At 42.3% G+C, this 14537-nt stretch overlaps 1 protein-coding gene across 4 annotated transcripts in view; it reads left to right on the top strand.

The window, feature by feature from the left end:
- Positions 1-407: 407 nt before the first annotated feature.
- LOC108027224 (protein doublesex) overlaps positions 408-14537 on the top strand; it is a 49537-nt gene continuing 35407 nt past the window's right edge. The window contains exons 1-2 of one of the 4 annotated variants that reach the window (XM_017098554.3): positions 408-1083; positions 6515-7904. In XM_017098554.3, coding sequence (XP_016954043.1) covers positions 6836-7904 — 1069 coding nt within the window. In that variant the 5' untranslated portion in view covers positions 408-1083; positions 6515-6835. Of the gene's footprint in view, positions 1084-4516; positions 5323-6514; positions 7905-14537 lie in introns of those variants that run through there. The other 3 variants (XM_044090820.2, XM_050888551.1, XM_017098553.3) reach the window with 3 other exon arrangements.

The following is a 14537-nucleotide window of genomic DNA, read 5'->3' as shown; positions in this document are numbered from 1 at the left end:
CAGTTGCTTTAATCAAAACCTCGGTAAGCCCTCACAGGTATGCAACAAATGTTGAGGGTAAATAACAAGTATCCGCAATGAGGGATCCATAACTTTTTCGAAGCATACTTTTTGGCAAAATAAAGCTTTGCATTAGTAAATGGATATTATTGATTTCAAACATTACTGAGAAATGTTGTTTTTAATAATATTTAAATAAAAAGTAATATAAAATCAAATCCCTACACCTGTAAATTTTCTATTCCCAGCTAGTTTTTATGTGGAATCGGATTATGTGTAGAACACCCAGCAGTCGTGCGGGTCGGCTGCGCCCGCAATCGTTTCTTTTTCCGCGGTGCACCGCAGTGCAAATAGCAAGAGCATGGCGACGTCAGTCGGTGGGCCCGTCTCTGTGCCAGCGACACATGCTCAGTTTTAGGTCCGCCCGTCCGCCTGCAAGTCCGTCGTCCGTTTGTGTGTCCGCTGGCTCTTGCTGTGGGTTTCGCTGGCCTGCTAGTCGGACTGGTACTGGTCGTGCCCAGAGCTCGTGGCTCCGCAACCAGTTTGCTGGCACCGATCGTCCTTTGCGCTCGTGTGCGCGCTGCTCAGCTGCGACCCGTGCTGGAAATCGCAATCTCAGCCTCGACAGAACCCAACTGGAGCGGAATCAGGTCCGAAAACTAAAATTCTGTGCACTAGTTTTTTAGTTGCAGTGCAAAGTCCGAAAATATCTCTAGAATGCGCGTGCCTACAGGGAACCGAATCGAAACGCGAGTGCCATGCTAAGCAAAAGCGTTTGCGGCCGCAGTTTGTACGGTTTAAGATAACAAATAAAAGAAGCAAATGTGAGAGGAAAAAAACAAAGTTCTACCGGCTCCACACTCTCACTCTCGGTCTCGAGCGATCCCATACGATCCCGACCGATCAGATCCGATCGTACTCCCCGTATCTCTCGCTCCGAGTGCTATTTTCTCTCGCTGTGCTTGCATAACCAAGAGCGAAGCACACCGCGCGGAGGCAGATTGCAGATGCAGATACAGATACTGCGCCCAGTAGTGGACCCGCAGATACTTGGGCTGGTGCATGCAATTGGCATTGTCCCCGGTAAGTGAACAATGAGTTATAGTTATGACCGCTCGGTGTCTGCTACCAAATGTCCTACCCCCGCCCCTGCGCCTTGCCACCCTTTTCGCCGGCTTCGTGGGCGTTGCAAACTACCTTGTAATTGCCTGACATAAATGCTCGTGTGTACAAGGCTTAATGGCGATAGGGGCAGGTACACTCCACGATTGCCATCTACAACCGCGGTATGACGTCGCTGGGGCAGCGGGCGGCCGCAGGGCAGGCAGGGGAAACGGTCCATTGTCTGACTACCAAATTGAACAGGAAACGAGCAACAGGTCGTGTTCTACAGCCGCCCTCGGGAGACTCCGCGTAGCGCCACGGGACTCTAAGACACTATTAGGATGGTCTATGGGGAATTCCAGTTGTGACTGCGGGGGCGGTGATCGGAGGCCAGTGGTGCGTGCTTATAAGGCAAATTGGACAGAAGTCTGAATGCTTATGAGGAATATGCAAATGCAAAATACGTAAATCGCCTTGCCCAGGACCTAGAATTCGCACCAGCCGGTTTTGTCACTAGAGCTACCATTGATTATCCGGGGCGTTCCATACTCATGAATATATTAAACCTTAATTTCACTTGGAAGTGAGTTATACGGAAGAGAAACTAAGCGTGTGATAGCCAGTGCTTTATACTACTTTTTGTTCTAATTGTAAAGGCAGCTTACTTGGACAACAATGTATAAGTTAATTAAAGCCTTCACATGTTGATGACCATGATTATATTCGTATGAATGAAGTCGGACGTAAAACGGCCATTTAACACTTGGCCTTCGACTAACTGCATTTGTTTGAAAAATTCAAGACAACGTATAGAAACAAGCGCTTGAAAACATCTTATAAAATGATTTGTTTAATCTGCCCCTCAGAATTTTCTAATAATTGGAGATGTGTTTTTCTGAGTGCACAGTCATAATGATCTGCATACTCAATTTATTTTATAAGCTGCGCCGCGCGTGCAATTATCATATAAACGACTTAAGGCGCTTTTGCCATTTATAACGCCAAGTTGCCCTTGGCCCATTAATAACCTGAAGTGGGCTCTTATCGGGATCTCTTCCGCTTTAGACAAATAAGCTGCACAAGCTGCGCGTCTTCTGTGCTCACCTGCAATCAATTTAATCCGGCTCTCCTTCTCGGCTAAAAGCCGATTCCCTTGACACTTTGCATTTTCCCATTTCCCGCCCGCCCGTCACATAATTAGCAAATATTGAATCGCCAGTCCGCTGATAGGCCCCCGGCCTTTCTCCGCAAGTGGCTCTGCGGAGCGATTCTTTCTCTCGGGTCTCTCCGCAAATACAAATTAGAGGCGACATGCAAGATAAGCGATCGTGTGCAATTTTTAAACACAGAGGCAGTAGTAACAACTTTTTGCCGTGGCCACCGGGGGAGGGTGGGGGCAGAAGGGGCGGGTATCTGGTGCTAGCACGAACTGCGAGGCCCGTTATCAGCACATCTTTCATGCCCAATTTACCCTCCTTTAAGTACAGGGTATTAGCTCCTTGGATCCCGAAATAAAGTAATTAAGGGTGTCTCAAATTGAGGCAGACAAACACCTCATATCACTTAGTTAGTGAGTTGAAATATTCAATTACTGAAGGTTTTTCCTTCGCTCACATTTTTTCCCCTTATCTCTCTTCCATTGCTCTCTAATCAAGCGTCAAACATTTTAAGTGTAAATACGTATAGGCAGGTTCAATGAGTCACCCTAATGTCAAACTAAGTGCAAATTAGATTAAACACGAATTAAACACGCCAGCCGATGTAGAGAAAATGTGTGCAAATATATAGAAAGAATCTTTTATTCCCTTTCCAATGTTAAACAAATATGAATGTTGAATCAATTCAAAAAATGGAGTTACGAGTTATTAATAAACAGCCTCTAACATGTTCCAAAAACGTATTATAATATTTTGCTAAAGGATTGTTTATAAGTGTGCAATATAATAAATTCAAGTAAATTAATCTTCAAGGCACACCATTAAAATTAATAAAAATCATACACATTTATTTACATAAAAACAGGATCGGTGTTGAATAATGAATTGGTAATAATTATTAAGTTCCGTTAAGGTAACAAGATACAGTATCTTAATTCACCCCTTGCCTGTACAGGGAAGTGAAGTATATAAATGACTGCATAATAAAAAGACATTTACCATTTTATCCTGACAATTTAGCAGACAGCCTAGGGTGTTAAATTGACCCGGTTGTTCTCTTACGTCCTGTATTTCAGTACATAAATTAAAAAGGCTTTTTAAGTGCAGCCAGTCTCAGTGTAGTATTATATTCAACCTAGTTAGATAAGGAGTATATATACCGAATTACACGGCCATATCTTTAACGAAAACTGAGTTCCAATAGCCCACTTGGAGTGCACTCTTATCGACTGTGTAGTCGTGTTTGAAAACTCCTTTGTTAGAACGTTGCACAAGCCACCGAAAGACCATAAGACCCGAGTGCTATCTGCCAGTATGCACATCACTCATACGCCCTTTAGAGCGAACAATAACCAAAACAAATGCAATAAAATTCGCAGCACAAAGCGGGCGGGCAGAAATGCGAAGCAATTAGGCAAAAGTCGCTGCAACGCGATGGAACTGCAACTCGAACCCGGACAAGTTGCGAGGCGACTGCAACCGGCAACACAACTACACACGAGTGCAGCGAAACACGGGGCAACAACAACGACAGCGGAAGCAACAACGCCGCAGAGCCAGCCAATGTGTGTGAGGCTGCCTATGTACTAGTACTATGTACTACTATGTCGTCGCGAGTGTGTGCTGCAAGTGCGAGCGCGAGGTGTGTTGGTGTGCAGCCCCCACATTTCTCCAAGTGCACGCAGCGCCGACGTAGCACAGTGGTGCCAAAACGTGGGGTTGGGTTCAAAAAAATTCAAAGCCTTTCCAGCAATGCATTAGAAGAAATGGAAATGGTGACTTGGCTATGAAGAGTTAACATAAAATCTTTAATTTTGTTTCTTGAAATAACTTTTGATAAAAAAATAAACCAGATATATTACAGATTTTTCAAATATCGTTAAATTAATTAAATGGAAAGAATACAGGAATTATTTAACTAATTAAAAACTTTTTTTTGCCACGAATAAGCTCTTTAAAGTCATTTGTAGGATTTTTTAAAATTGATCTGGATTAGTTTTAGACAATTAATTTATTGATTTCTTAATAACTCCGGCTTAAACAAATTTTAGTTATTTACGTATGTAAAACAAAATAAAATGCTTAGTTTTCAAAGTTATCTGCTTCTAGCGCCCTGTAATTCCCAACATGTTTAAGCTGTGCAGATATAGATATATATAATTTTTCTAATTGCTGTTTAATATATTTTAAATGATCAAAAACAGTTTGTTTCTATAAAACAAAGGAAAGTACTCAATTTTAAAATTCAAACATGCACAAGCTCCGCAGGATTATCAAGGACTTTGGGCCACTGTGGCTTAGTTTGGGGCGCTGCTCTCGCTCTCTCGATGCGATTTTCGGTTCCGTTTCGTTGGCGGCGCCCGCTTCCACGCAAACACGGCCAAACACCGCCGCACACACACTCGCAGCCGCGGCGGGCACCAATACTGGCGCACTGGCCGACCGCTTGCTCGGCGCTGCGAGTTCTTTGCATCCGCGTCTTGCGGGCCAATGTGAGTTGCCTTGTGCATGCCAAAGATTTCAGATCGGTCAGCAGCAGCAGCAGCAAAGCTCGGCTCGCGACTCGCGGAACGTTTGAGAAGTCGTACGCCTAGCACCAGGTCTATGCAGCCCTATAAATATTGATTTTGGCCGTTGCCTATCGTAGCCGACTCACTCGTTCGACTGCACTGCAATCGGTTTCATCAGCAGCGTGCTTCACCGGCGGCTTTTTGCCAGGCGACCGCGATCGTGCAACACTGAAAGTGTGATTTTTTGTTTGTTGTGTGACGACTATTGATTGATATTTGCATACATACAGCTGAGAGTGACTGTATAATTGGAATTGTGTGAACAAGTGCTATGTGCGAAATTCCCCAAAAGCTATCCTACCTTTCTACTATATCATCAAAAGTAATCCGGCAAATATACCGTATTTCTAGCCATAACCAATAAACCCTAGAAATATATAAAGTTAACTTTAAATACGAATCAATTAAGAATATTACATCGTATTTTCCAATTTTACTAAAAGAATTTTTAAAACACAATATAAAGTGCAACATACATATACGCTAAGCAGGTAAATTGATTGATTATAAGCAATTAAAAAATATAGTTGAATCCCTTTGCATAACTATTAGGACAAAAAAAGTTAGAATGGTGCAAGCCCAAAAAATAGTGTTGTGCTCAAATTCGTTATTAAAATTATTAGTTCGATTTTAACCACAATTAGAAAGTATATTACAAATTGGAGAGGAATGATTCATCTTTTAAAACTTAGTTTAAGTCAATCTTTGGTATCTTCTAAAAAGTTGGTAGAAATACTCTTTAAAAGTACCCATTTCTTATAAGTTTTTGACTCTCATTAAAAATACGGAAAGGCCAAGCAATAGTTTTCGCAAGTAATAATTGGATAGAACGCAAAGGAAAAACTTATAAAATAAAACAAATGTGCTTTTATTTTTACCCATAAGAATTATGTTAAATGTAAAGATCCAAAACTTACAAGTTGTGTTCGGAAAAATAATGTTCATTAACATATGTTTGCCTGGAAATTATCGCCCACTCAAAGTATACAATACCTTAACACATTATTTTACGAATTATATATAATGGCATTACGTAAATGTATCTAGCAAGTAACGCTTTGCAAATTATACACTGCCAGGTTAAAGAGTCAAAAGTCAGCCATAATTCTTTACCACTGTCCCATTAGTTTGTTGCGCATCCGCTAGATCGGTTTGGGACAGTATTGTGTGACAAATTCATTACTTCTATCAATACAAAGTATCAATACAAAGTATCTACGTGTCCGACCCCGCCTTCGAGTTGTTTCTGATATCCAATACGAATCTGAACTCAGAGTTTCAATGTGAATGAGGCGTGGCTGATCGAATCTGAATAATATTCTTACTTTATTGCCATATGACATGCAATAATCCACGGCCAATCGAAATGAAGCTGCCTGATCTCATTAGGCTTTTATTTCGGAGTGAGGTGTATGCAAAAATATTGCAAGCATTTTCTGGCGTTAACAATACAAATGTAAATTGTTTGCTACCGCTAGTCAAGCATACAAAGGAAAAACACATTTCCCAATCGTAAATAAATATTTGTGCTTGTTGTTTGAAGTAAATGAATGCAGTGGAATTTCATTAGCTGAGTAGAGTGCAGTTGTACAAAAATAGGATAGGAAAATACTATTTGTTATTAAACTTTTTTCACATATTTTCAACAAAATAATAACAAATGTGAAAATGTTCTCATTTCAGGGGCTTTCAAATTTAAAATAATCCAGCAAATACGGAAAAGTGAAATAGAAGTTCTAATATTTCTCAGTAATCTACAGACAAATACATACATAACTACAAACTTACATTAATCAAATCGAGACTTAACCGCAACCTCAATATTTAAACTTCCCAAATAGTCAAGTTTTATTAAATTAAACTATAAAAGTTAAATAATCAAAAATCCCAGTGATTTAATCAGATACTAATCAATTGCGGAAAATGCTTCTGAAATTAGCTTAAAGCTTGGGAAAATAAACATAGACACTCGAACTCTTACCTAGGACACCAGAAGCTGCAGACATGGTTTCGGAGGAGAACTGGAACAGCGACACGATGTCCGACTCGGACATGATCGACTCGAAGAACGACGTGTGTGGCGGGGCCTCCAGCTCCAGCGGCAGTTCCATTTCGCCCAGGACGCCGCCCAACTGCGCCCGCTGCCGCAACCACGGCCTGAAGATCACCCTGAAGGGACACAAGCGGTACTGCAAGTTCCGCTACTGCACTTGCGAGAAGTGCCGCCTGACGGCGGATCGCCAGCGGGTGATGGCCCTGCAGACGGCCTTGAGGCGGGCTCAGGCGCAGGACGAGCAGCGGGCGCTGCACATGCACGAGGTGCCGCCCTCGGGAACGGCCACCACAGCGCTCCTGGGCCACCACCACCATGCCGCTGCTCCCGCCCACGTCCACTCCCACCATGTGCATGCCCATCACGCCCACGGCCACCACTCGCATCATGGACATGTCCTGCACCACCAGCAGGCCGCCGCGGCAGCAGCAGCCGCAGCAGCAGCTCCGTCGGCCCCGGCCTCCCATCTCGGAGGCTCCTCCACGGCCGCCTCCAGCCTCCATGGCCATGCCCATGCGCACCACGTCCACATGGCGGCCGCCGCAGCTGCCTCAGTGGCCCAACACCAGAGCCACCCACACTCGCACAACCACCACCACCACCAGCACCACCATCCACATCCGCACCAGCAGGCGCCGCCGCAGCACACCGCCCTGCGATCTCCGCCGCACAGCGAGCATGGCGGAAGTGTGGGTCCGGCCAGCAGCAGCTCCGGAGGAGCCGCCAGTTCCAGCAACGCCGCAGCGGCCACCTCGAGCAGCGGATCCAGCAATAGCAATGGAGGCGGGGGAGGAGGAGGTGGAGGAGCCAGCTCGGGCGGCGGAGCTGGAGGTGGAAGGTCCTCGGGCACCTCGGTGATCACCAGTGCCGACCATCACATGACCACGGTGCCAACGCCCGCCCAGTCGCTGGAGGGCTCCTGCGACTCGTCCTCGCCCTCGCCATCGTCCACTTCCGGCGCCGCCACTTTGCCGATCTCAGTTTCCGTCAATCGCAAGAATGGCGCCAATGTGCCCCTGGGTGAGTGCAAGCTTACATAATATATTTATTGATTTAAATCATAAACTAAATTCCCGGAAGGGTTATTTTGCCAAATAATAGGTTTATTTGAATTTTGGCCAGCTGCTTATTAAAAACTAGATTTTCAGAAATTTCAGCAATTCAACATTCTCCAGCCTGTTGAAATGCTGAATACCAGAGTTGTCACCATATTTTATTAAAATCCACGGCAACTGTGCAACATTTTGATATCACCAGAGAGCATTATTTAAGTCTATATTTTTGCCTTAACTTACCGTAGATGTTAGCAACTGCTGTTTAAAAATTGAACAGGAACCATTACGGGCAGTTTTTTTAATTGCTAACAAACTTACTGCTTAGTTTCCAAAAATTCGGCAATTTAGTAGATTAGAAAATACCCAGAATAATCTTAAAAACAACATTTTTGATAATATTTATATTTTTCCTGATAGGTCGGGGTGCTAAACATATTTAGTCAGAAGCTAACTTCATCACTCGTGTAACATTCCATTTTATGGTTTGTACTCCGTTTGAGTTCCCCGATAAAAATTGAGATTTAGATGATCCTTCAGTGCTGTGCAGGTACTTACGAAGGTAGTACATGTCGATGTAAGCGAGCATCTACACGTGCTCGAAAATAAAATAATTATTTAATCAAAAAACTGGAATATATATTCGGATGATGAAATAAAGCTGCTTATAATAATTTATCTTACTTTTTGTTGTCTTTGACCCGACTTAAAAGTTTACATTTTTTTAATTTTTCCTATTTTACCCAAATTATTTTATTCTGTTTGCTAAACGGAGTTCGTTATGCATTCATTTACAATTAATTTATGAGCTAGATGTTTCTGATCCGGAACGGTAACAAGTTTTAGTTAACTTCTTTTGCCGAGCGGAGATTGCAATGTTTATAAATATTAAGTTTTTGATTTCAAGTGCGTGTTTGATGTATTCGAAGATTTTATTCATTGACCTGAGTGAAATATACATTTCACAACATTTTAAAATCATTTTAAGAACTTTGATTGATACTAGTTTTTCTTTAAAACAAAGTCTCGACCATGAGTTATTTTGCACTGGTTCATTTTATTTAATGAGGGCCATGTAGTCTGTGGTTGTTTCTGTCATGAATAACATGTAACTTGCCTAATCTGTGATCTTTGCAAGTATCTAGCCATATTTATGGCTCATTTAGTAAAGTGCAGAGGGAAAATTGAAAATGAAATGAAAAGCACTAAGAAAATTGCACTGCGTTTCCATCCTGGCCCTTTTCGCCCAGAGGAGTCTGGCGAGGACTGCATCTGGCGAGGACTGCATCTCGCGCCTCTAAATGATGGCCACCTAATTATAGGCCGCAAATGCCGCCGCTGGGAGCAACGAGGACAGATCCATGAAACCACGCGGCGTCGCGGCACGTACCATAGGCATCTGGGGCAGAGACGCCTCCGACAGAAGGCCTAATCAAGTTGTTGTTGTTCTCGGGGCCCAGACTAGTAAATAACAAAAGAAGCCAGCAGGAGTGCCAGCGCGAACGCTTTCGACTAATCGATACCCATGGTGAAAGTATTTAAATTGCGTAAAAACCGTTTGATCCTTCCAACTAGCATTAATCCCTCTAAATAAAGTTCAAGTATTGCATACTTAGGGGTTAGAAAGAATACTATACAACATATTCAGTAGCATGTTTTCTTATAATTATAACATTTTTTTATTTGATTTTTTGTTATTTAATTTCAAAATGTTTTATTAAAAATGATTGTTTGTTCTCAAGTTAAAATAATGTGTAAAATATTCGGGTATTATATTAAGAATGTTGAATTAGACTCAGAGGAAATGCTATTTTCTCCGCCACCAAGGGTAGTATAATTTGTAGATGGCAATTAGAGTTTGTTTTCGCAGATAAACATAATTTACATGCTTGATTTGGGACATATTAAAACATTCTCCTAAACAGTTCACTTACAGTGCTCGAAGTACAAAACCGTGAGACTCAGCCCCGCACGAACCAACTTGAAGTGCTTGGCAGGACAGGCAGAGTGCCGTCGGTGACGGCCCATGAAATAAACAATTAACATGGGCACACCAAGCTGTCAACGGTTGACACCTGAAGGCACCAGTGCCGCCTTCCTTTATTAAGTGATTTGATCAGCCGATCTTAAAGCAGTTAAGCCTTATTTATGTGTGGGAAAGTGCACCTAGCTCCATTATTCATACACGCTATGCTTTTGGGCAGATAGGTAAACAGAAGTATATTAAATTATTATATAGTTTAAAAATTCAATAGAAGGATAGACAATAATGGAGGGCAAAATGTACTGATGAAGTTAGGTTCTGACTGAAATTAGCACCCCGACCTATCAGCGAAAATATAAATATTTTCAAAAGTTTAGTTTTTAGGAGAGTTCTGGGTCTTCCCTAATCTACTTAATTCTTGAACTTTTTAAAACATTTAGCAAGTGGGGGATCTGCCCGTAACCATAATATGATTTAAATAAACATACAACGCTCTCTGGTAATATCAAAATGTTCCATTGTTGCCAGGGATTATGGCTTAGGACTAACATGTCTTCATATAGGAACATTGAGATAGCCAAACTCTCAGTGCTAGTGAATTATAATACTGCAGTCTGAGCCTTTAATCTTGTAGACACGAATAAATGAAGAAAAACGACCGCTTATGAATAATTCCCTGAATTAAGTAACCATTACTCTATCCGCTGCTCCTTGGGACCAGCGTTTATGGTCGTAGTTCCCAAGAACTAGGAATGGAGTCACTGGTGTAAAAGCTCATTAGCTGATGAATTTCGTCTGGGGGTGTGGACTCCCAATCCGAATCCCCCGAATCAGGTGCTATGGGGACCATCCAACGCTCGGCTGACCACGTTCCCCTAATTGCATCTCGGCACACAACGCGGCATACAAATGCAGCCTAGTCTGCGGACAATTATAAGCGGAGCTGTCAGGCCAATCCAACAAGACCATCCATCAAAGTGCTAAGCAGGCATGAAGCCTTTTCACAGTTGCATTTTCCACTCGCCGGTGACTGCTTTATGCATATTATCAGCGCGTAATGGCAGCCAGACATGGATCGGCATTACGGCGATCGTTTAGCATAAGTGCAGACAATACAACCGATGGCTGTCAACTGCAGGCAGTTCGTCAATCAATTGAACACCGCTCCAGGTCTTCGGGCTCACCAGGCCCGGCAGCTCCTCCGATTCGGTTCCTCGAGTGCCCGTGTGCCGGTAGCCAGGTTGTGGCCCCGATGTCTACAAACGTGTAAACTTATTCGTAATCTCGATCGCCGGCCGGGAGTTAACTAACCCGTCTTCAAACAGGAACCGAGATCGAGTTTTCTCGCTGGCAACTTTGTTGCACATTTCCTACTCCCAGTCCCCCAAAACGAGTCGGACGGCTCATTAGTTTGGCCTGCTGCTGCCCACACTGGCGCTGCTCGAGTCCGGAATCAGTCATGCCGGCTGCGACTCACCTCCAGACGCGAGGTTACACACTTGGCACTCCGTCCTGGATCCGCGGTTCTTGCCGCACTTGCTCCTGCGCCGGGCTATCATTTTGTCATTAATTCTGATGGGCATCATAACCCACCGATTTGGGTTGAGTGCCCATATTGTAAAACAATCTACTGCTCTAGTATCTGCCGGCCACTCCTCGATTGAGGCTTTCTGCGTTCGAGATAATTTCAAAAGCGCCAGGTTAAGGTCACTATAATTCGATTAGTGCATTATAAATATCTGGACAAGCCAGATACTTAAAGCTACAGGATATTTATATTGGGTGAAGCTATTGGAAAAAACCTTTGGTAAATCAGTATTAGAATTATCTTAAATAGCTTATGTACCTTAAATTGCAATTACACTACCAGGATCACCAGACCTTTAGAAAATGTTTTATTACTAGAGCTCGTAAGTATTAGATTATTGTTTTTTGTCTATATCCGACCATACCCAAAAAACCGTATAGATTTTCTTTTTGAGGTAAACACTGGCGGGGCTTTAAATATATTTTGTGGCAGAAGTAGACAATACAAATACTTGTAAATGACAATTATAATATCTCAAAATGTCTGTCAATGTTGTAAATTATGTGGGCAAATGATAGAGCTTACCTTTATTATTTTTTTTGCTGAAACAAAATCTCAATACAATTACTAAATAGCATTGTTACAAAATATTACTCTTCGTGAACGTGTCCTTAAAATTATACTCCACTTTTTATATTCCTTATTTTTTACTATTTTTTAGAAAATCTTACTTAAAAGTCTTTGTTTTTTCTTGGAATCTACGGTATATGCTTAATTTTGTATTTATGTATCCCTAAAATGGTTTAAAATAAATAATTGCCAAACTCACTTCATGTACCCACAAAATCGCATCAAAAGTTCGGATACCTATAACACAAGCATGCATAATTTAAAAAGGCCAGCGACATAATACAGTCATGGCAGTAAAATGTAGAATAACTTCTTGACTTATAGTAAAAATATAAAAATGGACAGACGTAAAACTCGAAAAGCCTCAGACTCGATAAGAATCAGGCCCTGGTGGCGAGCCCACAAAGTCAAGGTAACCATGACCGGCAATCGATAAACTTCGACTTCAGTTAATTAATTTAATGGGTTGCGCTAATTTCGGGCTCTTAAGACAGGCAGCGCTCCAGGCCAGGCCCAAACCCCGTAGACCCGGCCAGACCTTCTCTCAGTTGTCTGTCTAGAACATTTAGTGCCGCCAATTCGGCTGAAAAAGCCTGGCAAAAAGCAAAAACTTAGCTGCGCTCGTAAAATAAAGTTGTAAAATGTATTTTCGGTAGGAATATATACGGCGCTCTCATACATTCTACCCGATTTTGTTTTCGATTTCGTTTCAAATGGCTCGCACACTCGCATTTGCCGGCTTCCAGCTGGAGAGCGTAGTTTGCATTTTTATGATTTCTCATATTTGAGAAATGCGCTCCGGAGCAGCGGTTGGCAGCTTTGACAGGTCATTTGGCTGGATAATTTACGAGATTTCCAGTTAATATGTTGGCATTACTTTTAATACTCCTCGCCGGACTTTGTTCGCGCTGGCTGGGGACTACGCCAAGTCGGGATTATATTCGCCGGAATGGAGCTTAATTATATGGCCAGAATCTATCCAGGAACAGACCACAAAATACTTTTTCTCCAGCACGAACAATAAAAATATGGTTTTCTTTTTTCGCAATTAAAGTGCTTTTTACGAGCAGAAAATTAGTGTAGTCGAAGTTCGCCGACTGGCCTCTGGACCCTTTAGAGTGGCCCTAAACACGCGGCAGCTGCAGCTGATAGAGGTGTAGGGCCAATAAGCTTGAGCATTCCTTGTTGGCGGTATTTACAACCTGCCAAAGCCATTTGCATTGCAGTACAGGCATAATCAGCTATCATCCAGAGGGCACCAATTAGAGGGCTCTCAAGAGAACCCAACCCCCTTTTTAGCCAAGTTCTAAGATACACTGCATTCAATCGACGTGCATTCCAGAAATGCGGGCCATTAAGCTCCGCTCTCGGCTTTTACACAAGCTAAAGTGCTGGAAGCCGTGAAAACATACCCCCAAAAAAATAAATTAGCATGTGTGAAGCTTCAACGGCCCTTTAAGTGACTTAAATTGGGGGGTATAGGAGTATTTTCCGAAATATAAAATCCGGCGAACAAAAAAATGTTGGCTGGACACACCTACTCTGCTTGAACTTAAATGTGTTATCTCACATCATTCTAAATAATGAGTATTTGTAAAAAAAAGTATTTAATTAAATACTGGTTTGGGCCATTACATTTCGCACGCGTTTTTTACACGAGCTTAAAGTTTCTGCAGCCGTGAAACAAGGCCCCCAAAAAAGTACAAATTAGCATGTGTAAGTTTCAACGGGCTTTTAAGTGGGTAAAATTATGGACTTTAAGAATGTTAACGAAGAAAATATATGTTGTGCACGGAAAAAAATGAGGGTTGATAAATTTTTCTTTTACCTCTCCTTCAAAGAGGTGCTGGGCTATTCCATACATCAATTATTTATTCCCCAATTATTAAAACAATTATAAAAATGCTGCCTTGTTTTCTACTCTTGTATAAGTGCTTAAATCTGTTATTTTATTAAACGAGGAAGTGCTTGCCATCATGAAAACTGAGTAATTTATTTAAAGCAGACATTAGCGAGGAAAACGCATTTCCGAAGCCATTAAATGTAATTACCTCTGCAGTATTGACGAGATCAAGGAGCTTATACATTCGTGTTATTAAAATGTGAAGGTACTTCGCATAATTGTTCCTCCGGGCTGGATTCTTTGCCACCCAATTTATTAAATTTATAAAATATTTATGAAGCCGGCCGAGCACGTTTACACACAAAAACTTGTTGCTGCAAATGGTGTAATTGCATGCGAAGCACTGCTTAAAACAACAATGTAGGACCCCCCGAAAGATTGGGGCACTGGCAGTGGATTTCTGTTGCCACTTAGTTATCGGACGCCGTCTCGGGTTGCCTCGACTCTGGCTCTGTTTACATTTCCACAGACACGCAATTTATGATCCGGCTTGGGGCAGGCATTGTTCTCGGCCTCGCTAGTTGCAACCTGGCACTCCCCTCCTGGGGCAGATTTA

The sequence above is a fragment of the Drosophila biarmipes genome, chromosome 3R (assembly GCF_025231255.1).
Source record: "Drosophila biarmipes strain raj3 chromosome 3R, RU_DBia_V1.1, whole genome shotgun sequence".
Taxonomy (NCBI): domain Eukaryota; kingdom Metazoa; phylum Arthropoda; class Insecta; order Diptera; family Drosophilidae; genus Drosophila; species Drosophila biarmipes.
This window is presented reverse-complemented; position numbering and strand designations above follow the sequence as displayed.